Source organism: Microtus oregoni, unplaced genomic scaffold (genome assembly GCF_018167655.1).
Source record: "Microtus oregoni isolate MIOR12 unplaced genomic scaffold, Mior012 000006F_ref0000085, whole genome shotgun sequence".
Lineage (NCBI taxonomy): Eukaryota > Metazoa > Chordata > Mammalia > Rodentia > Cricetidae > Microtus > Microtus oregoni.
In genome coordinates, this window is record NW_024543065.1 from 19862920 (window position 1) to 19889132 (window position 26213).

The 26213-nt window shown below is 44.1% G+C and overlaps 1 protein-coding gene across 1 annotated transcript in view; it reads right to left on the bottom strand.

Annotated features, from left to right (window-relative positions):
• The window catches only part of Dcbld1 (discoidin, CUB and LCCL domain containing 1), an 81602-nt gene that overhangs the window by 37229 nt on the left and 18160 nt on the right, over positions 1–26213 (bottom strand). The window contains exon 2 of the mRNA XM_041654958.1: positions 17111–17323. Within this exon, the coding sequence (XP_041510892.1) occupies positions 17111–17323 (213 nt within the window). The remainder of the gene's footprint in view (positions 1–17110; positions 17324–26213) is intronic.

Here is a 26213-nt window from a genome sequence, read left to right on the forward strand (position 1 = left end):
ATGCGTAATGTGGGAAGTCCTTCTGTATATGTGTTGCTTTTATTGGTTAATGAATAAAGAAGTTGCCTTCGGCCTGCACAGAGCAGAATAGAGGTAGGCAGAGAAAACTAAACGGATTGCTGGGAGAAAGAAACAGAGTCAGAGAAACACCATATAACCACAGCCAAGGACAGACACAGCTGGTAGCTTGCTGATAAACTACAAGCCTTGTGGTAAAATATAAAATAATAGAAATAGGTTAATTTAAAATATGAGTGAACTAGAAATATACATAAGCGAATAGGCCAAGTAGTGTTGGAAATAATATAGTTTCTGTGTGGTTATTTTGGGGCTGAGCAGCCAGGAGCAAACTAGTAGCCTCCGACTACAGACTGAAGTACCAGCATGGTCAACTATATCCACGTAAAACCTGAGAAAGCTTAAAAAGTAATTCTAGACACACACAAAAAATAAAAATATAGAAAACAGAGCTTGCTCTGTTTACTGGCGGCGTGCCACAGCTCCTTTAAGAATGGTCTTCCTGATTCAGCAGTAGCAAAAGAAAAAAAGAACACGGTTTCAAAAGGGCAGCTTCCTGGGCCATGCTGCCAGCACAAACTCTGGCTCTTTCAGGAGGCTGAGCATGAATTGAATGGGGTTTGTGAGCAGAGTCTTACAATCTGCTTAGTGGCGCAACATAGACCCACTGCATACCTGGAACTGGGGCAGTGTGCATGGATCGCAGAGGTGGTGAACATGCCTCTGCCATGTTGGACTGTGTGGAGCCAAAAGGCAAAGCAGCCTAGTAATGTCACTTAGCATTTTAAGAAGTGCTCCTGGACAGAAAAGGATTTCAGATACACAATAGGACAGTTTCAGACTCTAAACTAGATACAGTATGTTTAAAAAATGTACATAGGCTTGGGGGAAAGAATAAAGAGTAAAGAGACAGTAAATGTAATATAAAAGAGTACAGACAGCCATTGATTAAAGGAGTCAAGATAATAAAATAAGTATTAAACTTGTACAAAAAGTAACAGAGTGAGAAAAATAAGCCACATCAAGATGGAATATACACAGAGAGTCTGAATTATGAATATTATTGTGTTTTCTTTGACTATTTTGACTGTGAAGGAGATAAGTACAGAGAGACATTTCATTGTATGGGCTGCTAAGCTAAACCAACATATATATGTTAAAGGTCTCTTGATTTCAAAATTTGGGTCTAGGGATTTGTTGCTTTGGAAAAGAGGTTCTTCTATTGTTTCCACAGAAGATGAGAACCTATGAATTTCTTCCAGACTAATGTAGTTTCATAGACCAAGACCCTCGAAAGGTGGTTGTGAAGACCACCAAAAATACTTCACCAAACAAAAAGCAGGAAGTAGTTTGGAGAGAATTACACCCATATTCCCAAATACTGTTTATAAATGTTTGTTTATATTTAAATGGGGGTATGCTATAGAGATTTGCATTGGTATGGATCTTGGTCTATTGATACGAATTTAAGGTCAATTTTACTATTTGTATATTTCTGCTCTTGATCAAGGTATTGTGTTTGTGCAGCTCATTTAAAAATGCAATGTATAATTAAGAAATATAGGTTAATAGATAATCATCTATAATGGTCAAAGCTTGTAGTCATATTAGTTAGGTTTTCTAGATATATAGAGATATATTTCAGTTAGACAGATAATCTTAAAACCTTTCAAAGACCTATGGAACACGACATTTAAAAAGTCTTAAAAACTGGGGATTTGTCATGATAATGACACATGTGTGCTCCTGGCTGCACCAATTTACTTCAAAAAGACAATGGTCATCAAAGAGGCTCTTCATGGAGCTTGCTAGCCATGTGGGCAAGAAATTGCTCTTGCCTGGACTGCTTTATGTTATGCTGTATGAACTGGATCTGCAGGACCCACAGAAAAATGACTACGGAAGCTGCCTAAAGAAGGTGTGATTGTCCTTCAGGTTTCTGTTTCACAAAAGAGACTGCCAGACATTCTGCAAGATACAAAAGATAGTGATTCACATACTGTCAATATAGGCAGAACTGTCTTTGAAATTTCCTGCCTCATGGAAAAGTCTGCCAGATACTATGGGCCTATAGGCTGAAGATGGATACCCCAATGGTACAGAAGAACTTTGGGCGACTATACAGGTAGCGAGATGTATCTGTCAATTCTAGAGTTTTGGAAGTGGCTTACAATGCACTTCCTGGTAACTTAGGTAATATTATATCCTTTTACAGTCTTTGATGGAGTTTAAGAGAAGATAGTTATAATTATAGTTTTCCTTACTTATAATAAAAGATAAAGTAGATATAAATAGTGTAATTATAATTCTTGCTTGATAACTGTATTATTATATGTAATTTTACTATGTTAAAATTAAAACCTTCCTTTTTATTCAGACAGAAAAGGGGAGGTGATGTGGGAAGTCCTTCTGTATATGTGTTGCTTTTATTGGTTAATGAATAAAAAAAAGCTGTTTTGGGCCTGCACAGGGCAGAATAGAGGTAAGCGGGGAAAACTAAACTGAATGCTGGAGAAAGAAGGCGGAGTCTGAGAGACACCATGTAGCTGTAGCCAGGGACAAGACGTGCTGGAACCTTTCTGGTAAACCATAAGCCTTGTGTTAAAATATAAAATAGTAGAAATGGGTTAATTTAAGAGATAAGAGTGAGCTAGAAACATACATAAGCTAACAGGCCAAACAGTGTTGTAAATAATATAGTTTCTGTGTGGTTATTTCAGGGCTGAGCAGTTGGGAACAAACTAGTAGCCTCCTACTACAGATATGAGGGAGAGAACAGCCAGAGGCATCTGGAAGAGTCCAGCACAGAGAGAGAAGGCAGATTGAACATGACAAGCAGACTGGACTTAGCCATGAACAAATGGGGGGGGGGGGGGGAGAATGAGACATGAAGAGATAGAGTGTACCAAGGGTGCAAGGCAAAAAATTAGGGAACATAGCTCAAATAGCAGGGTTATAAGGAGAATGACTAGCTGGGGGAGGATAAGCCCTTGAGTTGGAGGAAGTCTGGGGTGGGGGGAGGTGAGAAGAGGTCAGAAGAGTCTGAGCTCCCTACTGGTACTTGTGATAGTGGGGGAGCAGGAGGCCAGCGTGAGCTTTGATATGCTAATAGGCATCACAGATCGCCTTTTGTCCCTTCTGCCAGTGAAAGGGGAAATGGTTCAGCTGGTAGAGGAATGTTGGCCTTTGTCTAACTGCCAGAATCTGGGGGAGATGGAGCTTCTTTTGGAAACTTCCCATCAAGCTAATAATTGTCTTCCTAGAGTTAAAAAGGAAAAGAGATAGCCAATGGAAACCCCTAAGACACCCTGGGTACACTAGCAAAATTCTCAGACTCCTTGGAGGATGCTAACCTGTCCCCTACACAATGTGTTACTGGGGTTGAACCCAGGGCCTTGCATGGACTGGGCTAGTGCTCTATCACTGGGTATATCCCTAGTCCTCTTCTTCACTTTTTATTTTAGGACTAGGACATTAGCTTTCTTAGACTGGCCATGAACTCATGATGTAGTCCTTGTGACATTCTCCTGCCTCAGCCTGTGAACAGACAGCAAAACAGGCCTGCGTGCACAGGCCTGGTAGAATAGCATCTCTTCTTATGAAAACTTGTCTCCAGCCCATGTGTTCAAGCAGTAGGTAGGGTCATGTGCCACACACCAGCACCCTGTTCAGTGATGAGCCATGTGTACTGCTGTGTGTATTACTGTGGCCGCCTGAAATCAAGATCATGACGTCAAAGCATTCCCGCTTACAGTGATGCTGATAAATACAAGCATCCTGAGCTGGACGGGTGACTCACGCCTGTGATGCCAGCACTGTGAGGCTAAGGCAGGAAAACTGCCGTGAACTGGAGGCCAACCTGAGTTACATAGTGAATTCCAAGCCAGCCTGGGCAAGATCATATCTCACAGCAAGCAAACAAAAACAAAATAAAGTTAAACTTCTCGTCCTGTTCCTGGTATAAATAGAAGCAAAAAATAGACAGTTATGGACAGTGGATAACACTTGATGGTAGGTGATTGTTATCCATTCACGGACTTGCTACATCTACTTCATTTCAGAGTCTATTCCATGTGTGTCTGTACGGTGAGCATACATGCATGCCTGTGTTTATCTCTTCAAAAACAAAAGTCATGACCTCATATAGTATAAACTGATTTTGAACTCAGTATGTAGCCAAGGATGACCTTGAAATCCTGATTCTCCTGCTTGACCCCACCCACACTCCCTCCAATAATGGAATAAAATCTTGGGCTAAATTAGTCATTCCTCCCTTAGAAACACCCCACCACCACCAGGCAGAGGTGATGCAAGCCTTTAATCCCAGCACTCTCCGCACTGCAGAGGCAGGAGGATTTCTGTGAGTTTAAGGCCAGCCTGATCTACAGAGCTAGTTCCAGGACAGCTAGGGCCACACAGAGAAAGCCTGTCTCAAAAAACTAAAATAAATAAATACATACAGAAAAACCCTTCAAAAGAAGCCATGTTGAAGCCAGGCATAGTGGCACACATGTCTGTAATCCCAGGACTTGAGAGATGGGGACAGGAAGACATTCAAGGTCCCATCCTCAGCTACCAGCAAGTTGTAAGCCAGACTGGGCCACATAAGACCTTATCTCAGGAAACAAAATAAAACAAAATGCAACCCATGTTGAGCAACTGACTTGTACCATTTTGGCTTGTTTAAGTACATTTAGTGTTTACTAACAAACCTGCCCAGTGAAGTATAACTTCTCACTGAAGAAAGAAATTGTGAGATCCATTTAAGTTTTGAATCCCTGGTTATTGGAAATCTACCACTGCCAATGTAATAAGCCAATCAAACCAAATTATTAAATACAGGTTTAATCTGAGCAAAGCACTTCTGGGTACCCTCAGAAGGGTGGGAAAGGTATCAACTTGGCAAATATGGCTACCAGGTCTCAAGTAACCTATAGAATTGTCTTGAGCAGCTCCGGGGGGGGGGGGGGGGCTGACTTTTGCCAGTTTTTTTCAGGGGTGGAGTTTGAAGAGGGCAGCTCCAGAGGAGGGGACACCACTTGATGCACTATTTGGAATGGGAAGAGTAAGACCTGAGTGTGGATGAGACCCCAAGCTGGCGATCCCAAACATCCCAGCCCTTTTGGGTATATATGGACGCAAGTAGGGCTTCCATGTAAACATAAAGTGTGCTTCGAGTTCATCAGCATTAGGGAGAAGCAGTAAGCCCTAGGATTCTCCTCTCTATGGTCATTTCCTTGTCTCAGAATTCAGAGTTGGAAAGTTGCAAGCAGTTTGCTCCTAGACTGAACTCATTTGAACCGAAAAGAGGACCCTCCCAAGCCCCAGAATATTCACTAGATAAGGTTTTGTATCCTGAATCAATAGGATAAGGAATTTGAGAAGGGAGATAGCTATGCTTGATGGGCTTTAAGATTGTAACTCTCTGTGGGAAAAACAGGGACTTTACTATTTTTTTCATATTTATTTTATGTATGTCTGTATGTATGAATGTACATGATATGTATGACTGGTGACCTCAGTGATGTGGGAAGGTCATTTGTCGATCTGATTTCATTGGTTAATCAATAAAGAAAACTGCTTGGTCTGATAGATCAGAAAATTAGGTAGGTGGAGTAGACAGAACAGAATGCTGGGAAGAAGGGAAGTGAGCCAGACACCATGCCTCTCCTCTCTGGTCAGACATGCTGAATCTTTCCCGGTAAGACACCACTTCATGGTACTACACAGATTACTAGATATGGGTTAAAGCAAAATATGAGAGTTAGCCACTATGAGGCTAAGGCTAATGGGCCAGGCAGTGTTTAAAAAAATACTATTTGTGTGTTGTTATTTCGGGGCATAAGCTAACCATGCGGGAGCCAGACAGGACGAAAAACAGGCCTGCCCGTGACTCCTTCTACACCTCAGGGGTCAGAAGATTGATGTTTGTGAGTCACTGGGTGCAGGGAACCGAACCCAGGTCCTCTGCAAGAGAAGCAAGCGCTCTTAACTGCTGAGCCATCTCTCCAGACCCTCACTCAGCGACTTTAAATACCACTATCCCAAATCAACACCCAGATATCCTTGGCTTTCTCTGTCCCTTTCTGTGGAGGAAAACATTTCTGTTCCACTTTTGTTCACCTCTTGAATTCATTATTATTACAGAGTGAGAGGAGAGTCTTGTTGTTAAATGATGCTTGCCTGCACTTCTGGCTGTACTTTATACTTAATTTTTAAGAGGGTGGGTTCCCCTATATTTAAACATTCAAAAAAGGAACTGGAGAGATGTCTCAGAGAAAAAATGGAGTATCAACTCATATGAGTACTCAGTAGCTCTTGACTTTGACCATTTTATATCACATGATTTTGACAATATTGGGTTTACTCTTTTGTTGCAGGCACTGTTCTTGGGAAAGCCTGTTTCCATTCCATGTCAGGTTCAGCCTTATCTTTCTAAAATTAGGGCACACACTTTTTATAGATATGTATTGGTAGGGGACAATTCTGTATTCTGTCAATTACATTTTAAATAAATGCTGATTGGCCAGACGGGAAGTAGAGGCGGGGAAATAAGAACAGGAGTATCCTGGGAAGAAGGAAGCTCCCTCGGCAGTCCTGCCCAGATCAACCCAGATCAACGAAGAAGCAGGATGTGACCTACCCAGCTGAAAAAGGTACTGAGCCATGTGGCTATCATAGATAAGGATAATGGGTTAATATAAGTTACAAGAGTTAACAAGAAGCCTGAGCTAATGGGCCAATCAGTTTATAACCTATGAAGACCTCTGTGTGATTTTCTTTGGGACTTGCCAGCTATGGGAACTGAGCAGGACAGAAACCCCAACAAACTGGCCCATATGTTATAGTATATAGCATGAATAATAAAAACCCAGAAACAGATATTGGGGTTCAACCTGAAAACCAGAAAAGCAAAGCAGCCAAGTCACTAGACAAATCTTACCTCTACCAAGGCTGGGCAACTACAAAATAAACCTCTCTCTCTCTCCTCCCATTTTATATTCCCTCTAGTGTTGGAATTAAAGGTGCATGACTCCCTAGTACTGGGTGTTTGGTTGGAAGCATCACCCCAGCCCCCGTATCCATATACCCAAAGAGTCTGGAATGTTTGGGTGGAGAGTTCCATCCCAAGCCCCCTCCTCCAGGAGTTGCCTCAGTCCAGACTCCATCCCTGAGAAAGCCCACCAAATGGTGGCCCCTCCTCAGAGATGCTCAAGACCACTCCCACAGGGTATTTAAACTGCCCCCAGAGAACAAACATGTGGTTTTCCAATCTTCCTTCCCTGTCTCCTCTCTGGGGGCTGGAAGGCCACACAGGAGCGCTGGTATCCATTAAACCTGGGCCTTTTCTAATTAGGTTTGATTTGGTCTGATTTGGATTGTTGTATAGTTATTGTGTCATTATTGTGTGGTCGGAGAGGTTTATTCAGATGTAAAAAGTTTTCACTGGATTAAAGGTGTGGGCCAATGAGGACTACTGAGAACTCAAGAACAATGGCAATGGGTTTTTGATCCTACTGCAGGTACTAGGCTTTGTGGGATCCTAGGCAGTTTGGATGCTCACCTTACTAGACCTGGATGGAGGTGGTTGGTCCTTGGACTTCCCACAGGACAGGGAACCCTGATTGCTCTTTGAGCTGACGAGGGAGGGGGACTTGATTGGGGGAGGGGGAGTGAAACAGAAATCTTTAATAAATAAATAAGAAGAAAAGCAAAAAAAAAAAAAAAAAAAAGGTGTGGGCCATCACCACCTGAATTTGTTTCTGCAATGATCTTGTATAGCCCAGGGTGACCCTGAACTCACAGAGATCCATCTGCCTCTGTCTCCCAAATCCTGGGATTAAAGGTGTGTGCTACCACTGCCTGACCTCTAGTGGCTTAGCTTTACCCTTCTGATCTTTAGGCAAGCTTTACTTATTAAAACATAAATATCACTATGGATGTGTAGCTCTCCACCGGCAGTGCTGTGCATGTCAGTGCACTGAATGGAACCTGTCACCCAAGTCCTCCTTCACTGCTGCCTTTCTCCTTCTGAGTCTGGCCTAGAACTTGGTAAGTAGCTAAGGATGCCCTTGAACTTCCCGCCACCACATCCCAGTGCAAGTACTGACATCAAAAGCATGTCTGCCCCTGCCTCCCAACCCGTACCCAATGTGTGCAGTGACCCAGCCCCAGGATGCTTAGCAAGCACTTTACCGACCAAACCACATTCCCAGTGCTGCAACCTCTCTTCTCATCTGTGGGACGGGTCCATCTTATGCTTCAGTCACAAATCCCCATGTTACCGGGATAGAACATTCACGAGATAGGCAGACACATCAGGGAAGAAATCACTTTCACTTCTTGTGGGTAGCTGGGAGCCCTGGATCAAGGGAAGAGCTGAATGGAACAACATTGTAGCCTTTATCACCAGACAGGAAACCAAGTCCTCACAGACGCAGGCCAGGGAAGCAGGAGTTGGTGCATCCCGCTGGGCACATCAGTGGCTGAGAGGGAAACCCTTGGTTGGTTTCCATGCAGGAATAACGCAGAGCTGTGTTACTAAGAATCAACTGCCTGCTCCAGGCCAGGCCTGGAACAGTCCATGCTTTGGCAATGTGTACAGCAGCCCACAGCTCTTCTCTATAGGCTGCCTCGTCCTGGCATGGCAATGAGAGTGACGCTAGGAACAGCCCCAGACCCAGATCGTTTCTAGTGGATAAGTGGCTCTTTTCTTAAAGCTGAATAACTATGTCACTATGGGTGAAAGGGTCCCATGCATAACATTAAGAACGCAATCGCCTCCTTCCCTACTATATAGTCAGTGTCAGTGGGGGAAAAAAATACACGGCACCAAATGAAAACCTACTTCCTTCGAGGTTTGTCATAAATTAAAAGGAACAACAACAAAAAGGCCTCCTCAAACCCCTCATTAGTCCCTGGGGCCCCTTCTGAACTACACACATCATTTTCAGGACAGATAAGAACATGCCTGGTGGGGCTCAGTGGCCTTCCTTGGGAACACCATTGGCAGGGCTAGCCACAGGCACACTATCTGCCGGGAAAGTGGTCCCCAGTGAGGCCCAGCTCTGTGCCGAAGGGCAGGCTGATAAAACAATCACCAGAAATGCAGGAGCTGCAGGGAGGGCTCTACCCATTTCTCATTTGGTTTTCAATGCAGTCAAACGGCAGGATTTGTCCAGGCTTGCTAATTGCAGCAAGGTCATTGTGCAAAATTATAGAATTTTCAGGGCCATTTTCTTTGAAAAGGAGAATTAGCATAAAAAAGGGATACCCCTGGATTGTGCCATTAAAACCGTAGTCAAGAAATTTTGGTCTCTGGCTCTCAGACAAAAATCAGTTAAGACGTGACAAATGAGTCAGACAGATGCCCAGACAAAGGTGCAGCTTTCCCTGGGGTTCAGGGACACAAGAGTGAAGAAATGTCTCCCGACAGCACAGCGCCCTACCAAGTCATCCTTCACAAAGGGTGGCAACTGAATCAGGGTGTTTCCAAGGAAGTAACTTCTTCCCCGCGGAGACTATGCTTATGTTAATGAAATACCTAGAGGGGAACACTTATGCAAATCCAGCCTTTTATATGTTGGAAATTCTTTTCAAGGTTCTGTGTTTTTAACCTCCAAAAGCTGAAGGATTTTACTGTTTACTTTGAGTACCTGCGAGAACTATTTGTGAAACAGTAGCTTCTGGGCTTGGGTTTTCTCCTTTTGGAATAAAAAAAAAAATCAAGAATCATAAGGACAAGATGCTATTACAGTATGCTAAATATCTGCCGTTCTGAAAACTTAGAAATCTTATTTATTTTTTTCCCATTATAGGATTGCACTGTGTTGTCCTGGCTGTGCTCGAACTCAGAAATCTGCCTGCCTCTGCTTCCCAGTGCTGGGATTAAAGGCATGTGTTACCACCGCCTGGCTAAAATCTAGAAATGAGTCAAAAGAAAAATAACTATTTGTTATTTCCTACTTTTCCCATTTATCTTGCTCTTAGTGCAATAAAAACATTAACAGTAAATGTCCTATTACAGCACTTGTAAGCCACTGGCAATGGTTAAAAATATATGTTGGGGGTGGGGTACAGGAAATGTAGTCCAATCTTTGAACTTTGAACTTCCTGGTTTCCCTACCACTCAAAGCACAGAGCAAAACAGGATTCCTCTAACTGACAGCTGCTTCCTTCCTCCACAGGCCACAGGGCTTCCCACAGCAATCCTATCAGGAAGCTCCCAGCCTCAGCTTGGAAACCCGATGAAGTACCCATTTCCTCCAGCAAAAGCCACACAAGAGCTACAAACATGCGGTGTAACACACAGGCCAAGAGCTCAGATGGCCTTTGTGGTGTTGAATTGGGATGGTATGGTGCTCAATTCAGGGCACACTCTTAAGAGTCAAATGCCCACTTGAATCCTAAGTGCTAGGTGAGCGTGAGCAAGTTCTCGGCCTCTTTGAACTTCAGCTTCCTTCTGCACAATGGCTAGTGACAGAATCGGGAACACACAGATACTGAGCCCAGGGCACTCCCTCAGCTGTGTCCTAAGTCCGGTGTCATGGATTTCCACACAGTAAGTGAAGCAAAGACATCTGTAGCCGGGCAACGTCAAGTGTGATTCCTCCTCTGATGTGAATGCAATGACATTCAAATTTCTCTTTTGTAAGAAGCCAGCTTTATAGATTTGCTAAAACTCAAACTGCAAGCAAGCATTGAATCTGCAATGGTGGGGTTATACTACTCAATGGAAAAAGAGAGATGACGGGTCCTCCCAGCTCAAGGACGCCCACTCCCCAGTACCTCAGATAAAGCTGAAATGACTGCCCCATAAATCTGAAATAGGTTCAGAGCACAGAGAGCAAAATTGGAGCTGCAAGACATCAGAGAGTTTTCTAGAACAGGTAGCCCTGGACTGGTAACTTACCAGGTGAGAGGAGAGGGGGGAGGGGGGCGCATGTACACGTTAGAAGGAACGAGAAAACCTGGGAAGAGGAAATAGCAGCAAATATAAAGGGCCTGGAGTGTTAAGAGCCCTGACTAGGTTGTGAGCTGGTGAGTTTGAAGGTGACCTTGCTTATCAAGAATTCTCTTGCCTTAGGCAAGCAATTTCCGAAGGAGAGTCTGGAGAAGGCCCCTGTACAACTTCCTTATTCTCAAGCCCCTCACGCCCCATAAAGGGTCACAGCCAGCTTTTTACCCTGGCAGATCCCTCAGTTTCTGGAAGTCTCCCTGACTGTGCTCCCCCTCCCCACCATGTATGTTATTAATAAGCATCCTCCTGTCTGTCTTTTTCAGCTACCTCAGAAATCTAACACGCATTTAGAGAAAAAACAATAGGTACAGAGATGGGAGTGGGGCTAAGGAATAAAACTAGAAAGAAGACTAGAAAGTAAAAAGCCTGAATTTCACAAACCAAGTTCCTGCAGATTGTAGAACACAATGATTTCATTATTTATTTACTTATTTGTTTTTGAGACAGGGTTTCTCTGGGTAACCTGACTGTCCTTGAACTCTGATCTGCTTGCCTCTGCTCCCAAGTGTTGCCATTAAAGGCAAGTGCCACCATGCCCTGCACAGAAATACAACAAATTTTAAATGAGAAAATATTATGACAACGTTTAATAACAAGATAATCCTAGATGGCCTAGAAACCAGATGGGCTGGCAAGGAGGGAGGAGGTGGGAACTTTTCCAAGAAGAAATTCAGGTTAATTACCCCGTATTTGAGTGTCTGAGGCTGGGAAGGCTTTTGCATCCTGGTATTTGTATAGATTTTATCAGCTTAGCCTTTCTAATGTCAAACCTAGAACCTAAAGTGCTCTGAAATCCAAAACGTTTTAGAATCTTCTATTTACTTGTGTGTGGGTGCAGATGCACACAGTGCATGCCATGCCCAAGGCAGACGCTGAGCCTTCCCCTTGATTGCTCTCCACCATACATACTGAGTCAGTGGCTCACATGATCTCAGACCTTGCAGATTCAGCTTGTCTAGTTAGCCAGCCTGCTCAACCTTACCTCCTACGTACGGGGATCATAAGCGGGCTGCCACATGCTCACCTAGCATTACCAATTACATGGGTTCTGGAGATGTGAGCTCTGGTCCTCAGGCCCTGATGGTATACTGTTTGCCTGCTGAGCCATCTCCCCAGCCCATCTTATCTCATCCTCTGGGTCAGGTCAGAGAATACGAAGCTCCTGAACCGTAGAATTTGGGATATGTATTTTAGATTGAGATACTCACTCAACCTATATGTTTCAAAGTAAATGTATTCAGTCCCTGAAATGAGCAGTTTCTACTATTTTAAAGATATACATAAATATGAGATGCTTTTCATCTTCTGAAAGATGGCATCCCCTTCCATCTGGGACTTGTCAATGTCTCATTCTACACTGTTCTACTTAAATAACAGCAAAGGGGTTATTGGAAGAAATTCTGCTTGGAATAACTTAAGAATAGGTACAGTTTTGATCATAATTCACATTTTGGAAGCACACGCTACTCGCAGACTCTGATGTTGAAAAGTTACTGTCTATTAATTATATTAGTTTAGTTTCTCTTCACTAGCTTTTTGAGATTGGGTTTGATAGTCTGGCTGGCCTCAGACTCCCTTTGTAGTTGAGGATGACCTTGAACTCTGATCCTCCTGCCTCTATGTACTAGGATTAAGAGCACTCACTACCAGGCTGAGCTAAAGATGACTTTAGAAGGAGGTACTGTGTTAGGTGTGGTGGGTCTTGAATGTATACTCAAAGCACTGGGGAGGCTGAGGCAATAGGATTGCTGTGAGTTCAAAACCAGCTACAGTAAGTTCCAGTCTAGTTTGAGTTACAGTGAGATTCTGTCTTAGTACAGACAGACAATGATAGATCGTGCTGGTTAAAAATGCAGTATCTGAATTTAATCACAAGGGACATCAAAGCAACCTAAACTGACAGACACTGTACAAAATAACTGGGTAGCACAAAAGACAAAGACAGACTGAGGAACAATCCTAGATTATAGGAGACCGACGAGCCACGGCTGCCAACTGCTTCCCGATCCTGAATATTATCCAGCATTCTTTCCTTCCTTCCTCTTCAGACAGGGAGGGTCTCTGGCTGGCCTGGAACTGCCTATGAAGACCAGTCTGGCTTTTAACTCACAGAGTCCTGCCCTGTCACTGCTGCTGTGCCAGCATTAAACACATGTCTGTGACACCATGTCTGGCTTAATCGACGGTTGCAAATTTTTTACTACTTCCAAAGCATTTAGCAGGGTCAGCTTCTTAACTCAGCCACACACATTAAAAATACTGCCCTGGTTTGGTTTTTGGTCAACGTTGACACAGCTACAGTTATCTGAGAAGAGGGAACAATTGAGAAAATGCCACCGTAAAACCAACCTGTAGGAAAGTTTGTAGGGGCATTTTCTTAATCACTGTCTGATATGGAAGGGTCTAGCCACTGTGACTGGTACCACCTCAGGGCAGGTAGTCCTGTAGTGTATAAGAAAGCAAGCTGAGTAAGCCATGGGGAACAAGCCAGTTCCTGCCTTCTTGATGTCCTGCCCTGACTTCCCTAGGTGGAGAGTGACCTGAAAGGTGCAAACTGAAATAAATCCTTTCTTCCATACGCTGCTTTTGGTAATGCCTTTTGTTTTTAAATCACATCAGTGACAGAAACTGGTACAAGGTTCATGGGGTACTGCCGGGACAGACCAGACCATGTATGGGGGAGAACCGTGGAAGAACCTCAGAGCACTGGGCTGGAAAAGCCACTGAGCCTTCCTTCATGGCTTTGTGAGCTGGGAAGACAAGGATACGGAGAGAAATGTAAACGATAGAGGCCTGGTTTGTGAAGTTTCAGAAGGTCTGAAAGTTCTTGAGATTCTTATCAGGGCCATTTGATATTAAATTAATAATCTGTGGTTCTAGTCAGCAGGGGCAGAAGAATCGCTGTGACTAACAGACCAGAACCACTAATGTGAACTTTGCTTTGTAGGCTAATCGACACTGTTCAGCTGGTGCTGAAGAATTGGAGGGGGTTCTAAAAGACCAGTATCACTGAGGGGAAATCTTTGGGTAGTGTTTTCCCAGGTCAGCACTCAGAATGTGAGGTCCAGAGGGGGCCCTGACTGTTCCTGCATTAGCAGCTGAATATGTAATGTGAACAAGAGTTTCCCAGGTAGTGCTGGCTTTAAAGGCATGAGGGAGCCATGGGGAGAAGGTGAGGCTTGGCATCACATGGAAGGATGAGAGCTCCTGAGAAGAGCCCAGGAGAGGTGATCAGTGAAGGTACAGCCCAGCTGCAAGAGAGACTCAGAATCTGAGATGCCAGTTCCATGGACCGGATCACCAACGACAGCAGATCGCGAAGAGGAGCCACAGCTGTGGAGTAGCATCAGCTCGGGCCGTGCAGACAAGCTGTGTGCTGCAGAAGATGGAGCTGGAAGTGACTCAGGCCCTTCACAGCCCAGAGAACAGGTAGTGGGTCCAAGGTATCAGATGCTGTAGTTTTTATCTATTGGACTTTGGTCTTTCTTTGATTTGGTTGTGACTGTGACCTGATTCTTCATTCTTGGAATAAGAAGGTATTTAATCTATCTTTTTTCTTTTGTTTTGTCTTATAAGAACCCACAGTTGAGACGTTGTATATTTTATTTATATTTCTTAATGATTTTATGAGTACCTGTTTTGTCTGCATGTCTGTCTATGCATCCTGTATAGGCCATGTGCCCACTTGGTGCCTGAGAAGGCAGGAGGGAGTCAGATCTCCTGTAATTGGAGTTCAGATGGTTGTGAACCACCACATGGGCTCTGATTACTAAACCTGGGTCATCTGTAAGGATGGCCTTGAACTCCTGTCCTCCAGCCTCCACCTCCCAAGCACTTGGATTACAAATACGTGCTGCCCTACCACCCATCCCCCCCACTCACAGACTTCGTTTACATCATTGGTTCTCAATCTGTGGGTCATGACCCACTGGCAGTTGAATGACCCTTTCATGAGGTCACCTAAGACCACTGGAAAAATACAGATATTTACTTAATATTCATAACAGTAGCAAAATTACATTTACGAAGTAGTAGCGAAATAATTTTATGGTTGGGGGTCCCCACAGCTTGAGGAACTGAGTTAAAGGTCGCAGTGTTAGGAAGGATGAGAATCACTGCTTTAGATGATGGAAGAACTGGCACAGCCATATCTAATGGGAGTGACAGAAGTCATAAAGCCAGCATAGCTGTTTGACAAAGATCAAACAAAGCGGAGCCACATGATGGCCGCCATACCACCACTGGTTTTCATCTCCACTTGTTGCATACTCTGGAGACTTTTAATATTTGTACAATTTGAAAAGATTGGATTGATGGAAATTTTCTTATGAATCGTTTTTGCCTTCTCCCAGGAATGCTGTTTCTAAGCTTCCCCAGGATAGGACAGTCCTGGGCATACTATTTCCCTTGCTTTAGGAAGCTATCCTTATCTATTTGAAGTTCTTCCTTATGCATTGGATGTTGTGACACACATAAAGAAACCAGAGGTCACTTTATGAGGCTATGAGACGTTTTTAAAACATCTGTCCTTGTAGTTACTCGGGAACAAGATAATCAAAACAAAATAAACTTTAAAAGGTCAACAAGATTCGTTGGGCTAGAGGAGTTGACCACAGTTTAGATTACAAGTCTCTTCCCATTATACTCAACTATGTGGTATATACAGCAACAAAGTTAGATTAGCTTATAAATCTCAGTATAAGTCTCTGTGTAGGACAAGAATCCAGTCAGGCAGTGATGGCACACGCCTTTAAATCCATTGCAGAAGCAGAGAATCCCTGTGACTTCGAGGTCAATCTAATCAGTCTACAAAGTGAATTCCAGGACAGCCAGAGCTGCTACATGGAGAAACCCTATCTCTAAAAGAAGAAAAGGAGGAGGAGGAGGAGGAGGAGGAGGAGGAGGAGGAGGGGGAGGGGGAGGGGGAGGGGAAGAAGAAGAAGAAGAAGAAGAAGAAGAAGAAGAAGAAGAAGAAGACGACGACGAAGAAGAAGTAGTAATAGAGTAATAGTAGTAGTGGTGGTGGTAGTACTAGTAGTTAAGAATCTAAAAATGTAGATGACAAGATTTGGTCTTTGGTCTTTGGTCAAGAGTTTTGTCTTTGGTTTCCAATGGTCTAACTCCAAGCTATCTAGGGCTTAGGGTCAAAAAGCCATCATGATAATGATAGTACTTTCCTGACAAGAGCAACTTAAAGGAGAAAGGGTTTTTTTGGCTCACAGTTCAAAGGATGTTGGGCAGCAGGTGCTTGCGTGAGGCAGCTGGTCACATGACATCCAGAGTCTAGAAGCAGACAGTAACAAATGCTCCGGCTTGCTTTCTCTTTTTAGTCAGTATGTAGTTTGAGTGAGTCTTCCCACCTCAAGGAATTTTCATGCCCAGAAACTTGTCACCAAGGTGATTCTATATTCTGTCGAGTTAGCCAGGTCCTAACCAGCAAGACAATTAGCATCACAGGCGTAAACAGAGTACCCATAGCACAAGAAACTGAATTTCAAAGGTTATTAGATAGGGAAATTCCCTTTGCACTGCTGCCCTGTCTCCTGAAAACTGACTTCAGTCTTACCCACAAATCCATCCCTTCACTTCACCCATCTCTGCACTCATGTTCCCCACATCGGCAGGACCTGCCTGACCACCCCACTGACATGACCATAAAATAGGCTGTGTAGGAGTCCATCTCTTTCTTCCTCACCACCTGACATGTTCTAAACACAGTTGTCTTTTCCCCAGGGAGACTCTCCATGAGAGGAATGTTGTTTGTTCACTGAATATAATAACCCAGTTCCTCATAGAACATCCGAGTCATAGCCACTATTCAATAAGCGTTGGCCAAATAATGAAGGTGTGTGTTAACCGAATGCCACATTTCCGATTCTGTTTCCAGCAAGACAGAGATTTGAGCTAATCTTCGAGATACATGGGGCAGACAGTTTAGTATCTCCTTCACCGCCTCAGTTTATGAAGCAAGAGGATCTACCTCACCCTGCAGAATTTACACAGAGCGAGTTCCGTCTCCCCTCTCCCAGGTTGTCTGTGCTGCTCACCAGAGCCCCACCCCTCTCTCCTTACCGTACTGATCCGTGGGGCTGGTGAAGAGCAGGTAGTCGGAAACGCAGGTCTTGGACTCGATGTTCAAATCTCCCAACCTCAGAATGAGTCTCTTCCCCTTCGGGACCATGATGGTCCTTTCACACACAGTATGATTGGGATAAGTCCCCGGATAATTCTTAGATGTCATCGTGCCGCTGTCTTGAGAGGTCACTATGTGCCCACAGCCATCACCTGGTAAAGAAGAAAGAATGAAAGAATTAAGTACAGTCGATTGCTATCAAGATCAAGAGTCTTCTGCACTCTCCAAGTCAAGTGTTTCCTCTTTTGTTTTTTCCCTGAGAGAAGGAAGGGCTGAACAATGATGAGGGAAAGTGAACTATACAGCTGCATCTCGCTTCACGTGGTCTTTGGTTCCCGGTTTCATCTGCTCAACTCGATGGGTCACGTTTGTGCTCTGAATGAGAATGCACAGACCTTAGGAAACACACTGCTTGCTCTCCTGGTCACCCATCTGTCTGCCATCTAACCCTGCTCAAAAGGCCTTGGCCTTTGCACATGTTGGTCAATCCACCCGAAAGCCAATGAATAATAATTTATAGCTTACTTCAGAGAGCTGCCGCTGAGTGAAAGAACATACGCATACAAGATGCCCCTGACAGAATTTAGACTTATACAGACAGGATTTTGTTTAGGTGCAAATCTCTTTGCTGAACAACCATTCCATATTTATGCCACAATTACTGTGACAGTCACTGATCCAAAGATTTCTCATAGACTCAGGATATCAGAACACATCAAGGCTTTACTGTGGAGTGCTTGGAAGATGCTAGACATGGTATTAACTACTGGGAAATCATACAAAGCCAGCAAGAACCTGAGTCCCTCATTTGATAGCTAATTCTAAGTCTGCTCTCAACTTTCCTAATGCTGCAATCCTTTAATACAGTCCCTTGTGTCGTGGTGACCCCCCACCATTATTCTGTTCCTACTGCATAACTAATTTTGCTACTATTATGAATTGTAATGTAGATATCTGATATTCAGGATATGTGATATGTGACCCTCAAAGGGGTCATAACCACAGGTCAAAAACCACTGATCTAGGTGATACGTGCTACATCAACAATCCTAAACACACCCAGTGGTAGTTCCGCCTGCCTTTAGTCCCATCACTCAGGAAGCAGAGGCAGGCGGATCTCTGTGAGGTCAAGGCCAGCCTGGTCAACAAAGTGAGTTCCAGGACAGCCAGTGCTGTTACACTACCACCACCCAAAGAATCCATAACACAATGCTAAAGGAGCATGAAGGAGAAAGGTATGAGAATATAATTTCATGAATTCTATAAACAACTTGCTAAAAGAAGAAGTTAACTTTAGCTTATTTTGAATAGTGAAGCCCACCAATTAACCAACAGACAGCTCCAGCTGATAAGTAACCAAATGAAATAGCACAACACCGGTATCTAATGGCAGGTGAACCAAGCCAGCTGCAAGGTGAACGGATGTGGATGACACCTGCTTTTGAGCTGCACACCAGCTGAAGTTGGTGAGGTGTAACATAAATAGATGGAGCTCCGTTGGTAGAACCTGCCAGACGCACAAGAAATGGATTCACTCCCGAATACCAAACTAAACAGAACAAACAAAAACCCAAACAAATTAAGGAAGGAAGACTCGGGCAGCCAGAAGGAAGAAATTTGTAGGGAACCTGGAGGAATTCTCTGGGGCATTAAAACAAGAGTCTCCATGGCCTGGCACTCTCCCATGGAGGATACTCCCCCGGAATCTGGATGGCCCTTCATTCCTAGACTTTCCCCATTGAGGAGGGTTCACCCAAATTCTTCCTTCATTCTAGATCTCCCCTGCCTGCTCTGCAGTTTTTACCCCCAAGTGATTAAAAATGAAACACACTTTAAAGGCGCTGCATAACTCCAGAACCTCAGCAGCCAATGCTGTGGGCCAGGAGGGAGAGCCTGACCAGAAAAAGCAGGTTGATGTTAGCGGAACAACAAGTGAAGCAGTGCCATAGGAAATGCCAGGCTGTTAAGGTAAAAACACCCCCGAAACCTGGAGATTTAGGTAGAGAAGTTGGTGGGGGCAGAACTTTCAGAGTATGGAGTTAATGAAAGAGTATGAGAAACCAAGTGCGGTAACACACGCCTTTAATTCTAACACACGGGTTGCTGAGGCCAGAGGGCCCTGAATTCAAGGACAACTTGAGCTACTTAGTGAGTTCAAAGACAGTGTGGGCTCTACATCATGACCCTGCCTAAAACACAAAAACAAACAAGACAACAGGTGATGATTAGCCTAGCTGGATACTGCTCCAAGACTCAGAGTTGGGGACGAATCCCACGGAGGAAGGCTGAGAGAGGGAAGGAAGAAGGAAATGCCTCGAGGTTTACATAGCTACACAGGAAAGATAAGAGGAGACAAAATATTGGATGTTTTGAGTCCAAGTGGCCGGAAGGCTAAGGCTGACGCAGTCAGGAAAGGCGTCACTTGGGTTGGCACCATTGGGGCAATAGCTAAATTCCCTCGGCTCCGCAGCAGTTACAAGTATAAAATTGACGGTTACCCAAGGGAGAGGCAGATTACACAATGGCATAGAGTAAATAGGGCTTTGGTTTAACATTTGAATTATCTGTTTGCTTTCAAAGATTTTAATAGGAAACTAAATTTATAATTTCTCTCGAAAACTAGAAGTCATGTCAATCACATGAACAGATATTCTCACAAGTCAAGAGAAATTGTTCCTGCTTAACTAGGCGAGCACCCTAGATCTCCGCTACTCATTTTTATCCCTTGCCCTACCATTTGAGCACCCAGCAAAATGAGCCCTGGGTTAGCAAGTGTGAAAACAACCAGGCATAACGACCCACTCTCCATGCAGCTAAACCTCACAGCCACCAAGAAGCGGTGCTCGAGCACATTCGAATGTGCTCTCTCTCAGTTGTGTGCGCTTCTTCTCTACAAGATAGAAAAATGTTTAAAGATAACACAGGGCTGGTAAGAAGGCTACTGACTCTTCAAAGTTGTCGGTCATACATACATACATACATACATACATACACACAGACGGATGGATGGGTGACTTCATACACACATAAATTAATTTTTAAGAAAACACAAAACTGGAGGGCATGATGGCACCTACAGCTTGGCATTCTAGAAGCAAAGGCAGAAGATCAGGAGTTCAAAGCCAGCCTGAGCTATGTAGTATATAAAATGAGGAACAAGCTAGGTATGGCTCACACCTATCATCCCAACTGTAGAGGCAGGGTGCAGAAAGGTTTACACAAATTCAAGGTTAACGCTGTCTACATAGTTAATTCTAGGCCAACAAGGGCTATATAGTGAGACCCTATTTAAAATTAATGAATTGAAAATAAGACAAGGAACAGTTTTATGAATCAACCTCAACATGATTATTATATTCAACAATTGCATCTTTTAAAGAGTGGTGACAATACAATGAAAACCCCCAGGGCATCATCTTATTCAAAGCCCTCATTTTACTTCCTTCCGGTCATTTATGCTCTTAAGCCCAAGGGGAACTGTCACCCAGTGGTGCTGCAAATGGGCTGTACCACTAGACATCCCCATCATTGCTGTGTGAGGGACCTGGGCTTCTTGGAAAGATAGCCCAGGATGAATATCTGCATCGCAGAAGAACTGTGGCTTCACTAAAATGCTAGGAAGCCTGGGGGTGGGGGAGGCTGCACACTTTTCTCTGGCATTTGGAAGTGGGCTGGAGGATTTGCTGCTGCAAATGTTGCTATCAGCTTATCTGTATTAAGTCGGCAAATTTACCCATTGTCTTTTGACAGTTTTGCTGACTTCAAATGACTGAGTAGAAAAATACGCCAGGAGAAAATAGAATGCAAGAGAAAATGGCGACACTATCGTGTGCTAAGTGAGACAAGCCAGCGGAAGGAACGAAGAAAGGCAGGAGTCCCCTGGCTTCATCCTGACACTCACTGCCAGCTCCTCTTACTGAGTCACAGACAAGAAGGCAGAGCTGTTCAAAAATCTATCAATTTGCCTAACAGTGATGGCACATGTCTTTAATCCCAGCACTTGGGTGGCAGAGGCAGGTGGATCTCTGTAAGTACGAGGCCAGCCTGGTCTACAAAGTTCATAGACGGCCAGAGCTCTTATACAGAGAAAACCTGTCTTGAAAACAAACAAGCAAACAAAAATCTATCAATTTAGCCAGGCATGGGTAGGTAACCTAGTTGGGGGTGGGGTTGGAGGAAGACCAGGATGCCAGCTTGAATTACAGTCTCAAAGAAAAAATAAAAGAAAGACAAGTGAAACTTCTATAGCTCTTACTTAAAGACTAACCTTATAAAACCCTTAAAAAAAATCACTGTTGGTGCTGCAGAGGTAGTTCGGGGATTCTTGCAGAGGACCTGAGATCAGTTCCTAACACTCATGTTGGTTTACACTCACTTGTAACTCCAGCTCCAGGGCATCAGATGCCCTTTTCTGAGTCTGGGGCACCTGCATTCGCATGCACATACCCACACACAGGCGCATAAATAAATGAAACAAATCTTGAAAAAAAAAAAGGCCCTTTGTTATCATAGTGTCAAGAAATAATTAACTAATGTAAGTAGCTGTGACACGGTGAGGAAGTGGCATAAGGGCCTATGGATTGCAGCACAGTCGGGGGATTGCTTCCAGAGCAGGAAGGAAACCCTGGATTCCACCCTCAGCACCCTAAAATCAGAGATGGGGACACACACCTGTCATTACAGCACTTGGGAGGTAGAGGAAAGAGGATCAGAAACTCAAGGTCACTCTCAGCTACAAAGTAAATTTAAGGTCATCATAAGCTACCAAAGGGGGAAAAAAAAAGAATAAAAGGAAGAAACAGTACCATTTTTACAGACACCTAATGACTTAGGTAGGGCTGAAATGGCATGCGATCGGAAATTTGCCTTAAAATACTTAACACAAATGGCGAGAGGCAGAATAAATGAAACGATTATTGTGACTGGAGGGGAAGTAAACGTGCACGGTGTGGAGCCTAAAACTGATAAAAGTGGCCGGGGATGTAGCTCAGTGGTACTTACGATGCTTGTCTCACGGCTCTGAGCTCAATCGCCAGCACAGTAAACAGAAAATGTAACCGAAAAGTCCAGAAATAGAATATAGAAATAAAGGTTCCAGGAACATAGAAATATAAAGTTGTAAGCCCAAACACGTTTTGGGAGAAAAAAAAAAATAAAGAAAGCTGGCAGCCACTTTTAACCTTTAACAAACACTTTCTGCCTAAGAGCAGATATCTTGGCAGCCACTGTATACAGATGTGAACCTTTAACAGCTGTCTCCTATCGCTCAGCTTCCCAGCTAGGCAGGTCCTGCAGACAAAGGTTGGCTTCTATTACCTCTATCTACCCTCTGCTTGTATTCCCTTAATTTTTAACTGTCCCCCTATGTGACTCTAGTCTCTGTCTTGCATTCTTTCAGGGACAGTGAAAAGAGGCTGAGTCAGCACAGGCCTTCTCAAACATTGTAAGTTAACACACTATAACCAAAAGCTGTAAAACTTAAGCCTGATCCCAAGGTTGTAAAAGTTTTTTGACCCACACCTGGTGCTAGATTTTACTAGAAGAGGCCCCAAACCAGTCCCCATTGCCATAGCTACAGAAGCCTGATCTCTGGCTGTGGTCACAGTTATAGCTGATAGCTTTGTGTATCCCACAGTTATTTTTTTTTTTCCTGTTTCTGGAATAAAGCTTGCTTCTGGTTTGACAGACTTTGGTGGTCTGCCCACCATCATTGCATGACCCCAGGCCCAACAGTAATAAAGTCAATGTTTAAGGAAACTAATAAAATCAAAACTTTATGATTACATTCTTCTTCACAGAGCGTTGGGGTTGCTCTCCCAGGCAGAGAGAGCTGGTGCAAGACTTGAGTAAGCGGTGGCAACCGGATTAAACAGCCACCTGCCCAACTTCAAAGGGAAGAGGAGAAAGGGAAGGAGGAAGTCTTGCTGCAGGGAATCTGTCAGCTTTTCAAAAGCGGCTGCAACAAAGTGTTTATCTGCTCCTTCCTTTGAACTAGAATTTAGTTGTCCAAGCGCAGGACAAGCAAACTAGCATCTTTCCTTTTCCCCAGCAGGAAGCTGCCAATACACTACAGAATATTTATCTCACGGTGGTCCCTTCACAAGAAGTCTATATGTTCTGGCCATCCTCAGAGCAGCAGCTGCACTGGGAAAATGACCAGTTTACAAAAAGAAAACCGTACAGGGACGGGGAGTTCAAGGCCAGCCACAGGTGCACAACAAGCTTAAGTCAGTTGGGTTACATGAGACCCAGTGAGAGCTGTGCCATTCACAGGGAGGTTGTTCTCAAGGACCACACCCCCTCAAGACTTAGAACTGCTGGTGCCAGCCAGCAACTGCCACAAAAGTCCATGGAAAGAGCTCGTGTCATATGGATGGAAGAATCAGATTCTGGGAAAAATAAAATGAAATATTTTATGAAAAGAAAATTAGGGCTGGGTGTAGGTGGCATACACCTTTACTACCAGCTCTAGAAGACAGAGGCAGCTGGAGCCAGTGTGAGTTTGGCCAGCTGGGGTTACAGACAGGGAGATCCTGTCTCAAAGTGAAACTAAATTTGGGAAATAATACATTTATTTATTTGCTTTTGAAAATGTGTGTGGGCATTGACGTGCCGAAGCACACACATGGTGGTCAGGATCATTTGCAGGAGTCAGGAGTCAGTTCTTGCCCTCCAACCACTGAGGTCTCAAGAATTAAACCCAGGTTGTCAGCCTTTGTGTAAGGCAACTGGACTTGCCATGCTATTCCACTGGAACTCTCAAAGTGATCTGTACACAGAAGTTCTTTCTCTCTGAACATTTGGACAAAATACTCATTTAAAAAGAGAGAAAGACAGGCAGAGAGCCCCAGCACTCAGGAAGCAGAGGCAGGCAGATCTGTGAGTTCAAGGCCAACCTGGTCTACACAGCATGTTCCAGGACAGCCAGAACCACACAGAGAAACTCTGTCTATAAACAAACAAACAAATGGATGCAAATGAATGAATGAATGAATGAACAAACAAATGAATAGGGTAGTGAGCTAACAAGATAGCATGGGTAAAGGTGTCTGCTGTCAAGACTGAGGGACCTGGGTTCAATGGTGGAAGAAGAGAACCAATTCCCTCAAGCTATCCTCTGACCTCCACACAAGAAGCGAGTGAGTTCCAGGGCAGCCACGACTGTTACACAGGAAAACCCTGTCTCGAAAAACCAAAAAAGTATGTGTGTGTGCGTGTATGTCCAAAATATGAATGTGTGGTGTAAGTTTCCAAGTGATTTTCATCTTGTTTATTATTATAAATTTATCTTCTTAAATTTTTACAAGTTATTTTATATTGATTGACTGTGTACATGCTCACGCCATGGTGCCTGTAGGAATGTGCTGAAGTCAAGAGGTCAACTTTTAGGAGTGAGTTCTCTCCTCCCACCATGTAGGTTCCAAGGATCAAACTCACATCACCAAGCTTTGTAGCCTTTACCTACCAAGCCACCTCACTGGACCCTTATCTTCTTAGCATGAATACAACTACATCAGAAAAGTAACATAAGAAAGACCAAATCCACCTAACATTCTTTAACAATTAAGTCTCCTTTTAGCATGAACCACAGAGAGAGCAAAAACTCTCCATAAACCAATGAGCTCAAATGTCATTTTAAAAAATTATGCAACAGCTAGGTATGATGTAGCTCTTGCTTCAAGGAGCTCAGTCGTGAGGGGAAGATTATTAGCAAGGAACTTTTTGAGACCGTTTCACATATCTTAGACTAACGTTGAACTCACTGCACAGCTAAGGATGCTCTTGCAGTTATCACCCCGCCTCTACCTCCCAGTGCTGGGATTACAGATGGGCCCCCCATGCCTGGCTTATGTGGACCTGAGATGGACCCAGGACTCTGTGTACCCTGGGTAAGCATGCTGCTGACCGAACTACACCCTGCCTTCCGTAATTGTTGGGAGTGAAGTTGTGAGTACAAAGCCATACATAAGGAGTTAACATATCCTATCTATGACTGAGAATGGTGGCCATGCCTTGTCTCTTTAACACTGGCGCTTCCGGAAGGAAGACAGGGAGGACGGTGATTTTCTAAATAAGCTGACTCCCCAATCCTTGTCTACAGGAGCAAACTTTGTATTTAGTCTACTCTAGTTCCTCCCACTAGAAAAGAAAAACAGCAGATTCCTAAAACAGCTCTTGTTCTTTGATAAGGTCCATGTTTCATGAATGGGGAAAAGGCAAATTAAGAGATACTTGTACGGACTCCAGACCTACAGTACTAAAAGGCTTAAGGAGAAAACTTGGTGGCTGGAGAGACAACTTGGGCGATAAAGAGCTTGCCATGTGGTTACAAGGACCTGCGTTCATATCCCCGGCAGCCAATTAAAAGTTGGGTATGTTAGCTCTTATGTGCAATCCCACTGTTGGGTGGACCGACCCCTGCAGCTCAACGGTGCCTAGCTGAATGGATGCGCTCCAAGTTCAGTGAGAGACTCAGTCTCAAACAATCAGGCTGCTGCTGTAAACCTTGTCAAAAGGTCTATGAGCAATGAGTTCATAGGCCTAAGCCGTAGGGTAATGGGAGGAGGGGGAGGGATACTATCGCTGTTCTGCTAAATTGACATTGTAAGGCTCTTTCTAAATGTTTGTGCTCATACCCATAGATGAGTGCTGTCCCTGGCCTTGGGCAGAGAAGCCGTGTTGTGCAGTGGGCAATGGCTAAAGTTCTGAAAGTAAGTGATGGTTGTGTGTCCAATCAGAAACGATTCATCTACATCAATACCCCCACCAAGGCTCTGGGAGCACAGTGGAAGAGGGGGAAGAAAGAATGGAAGAGCTGGAGGATGGAGAGAATTCGCAAACGGCTGTTTTCTGGACAGGACATGGCTGTTGTAGTCATGAACTCACGGCAGCTGTGGTTACCTGTACAAGATTTGCCCATGATGGAGCTCATCAACATTCCAGTACAGACAGGGGAGGGATGGGTGAGGCCCCACTCTGGGCTGAGGAGCCATTGGCAAGAGACGGCTGCTGGGGAGGGGGAATCATTTTCTTCAGTGGTAG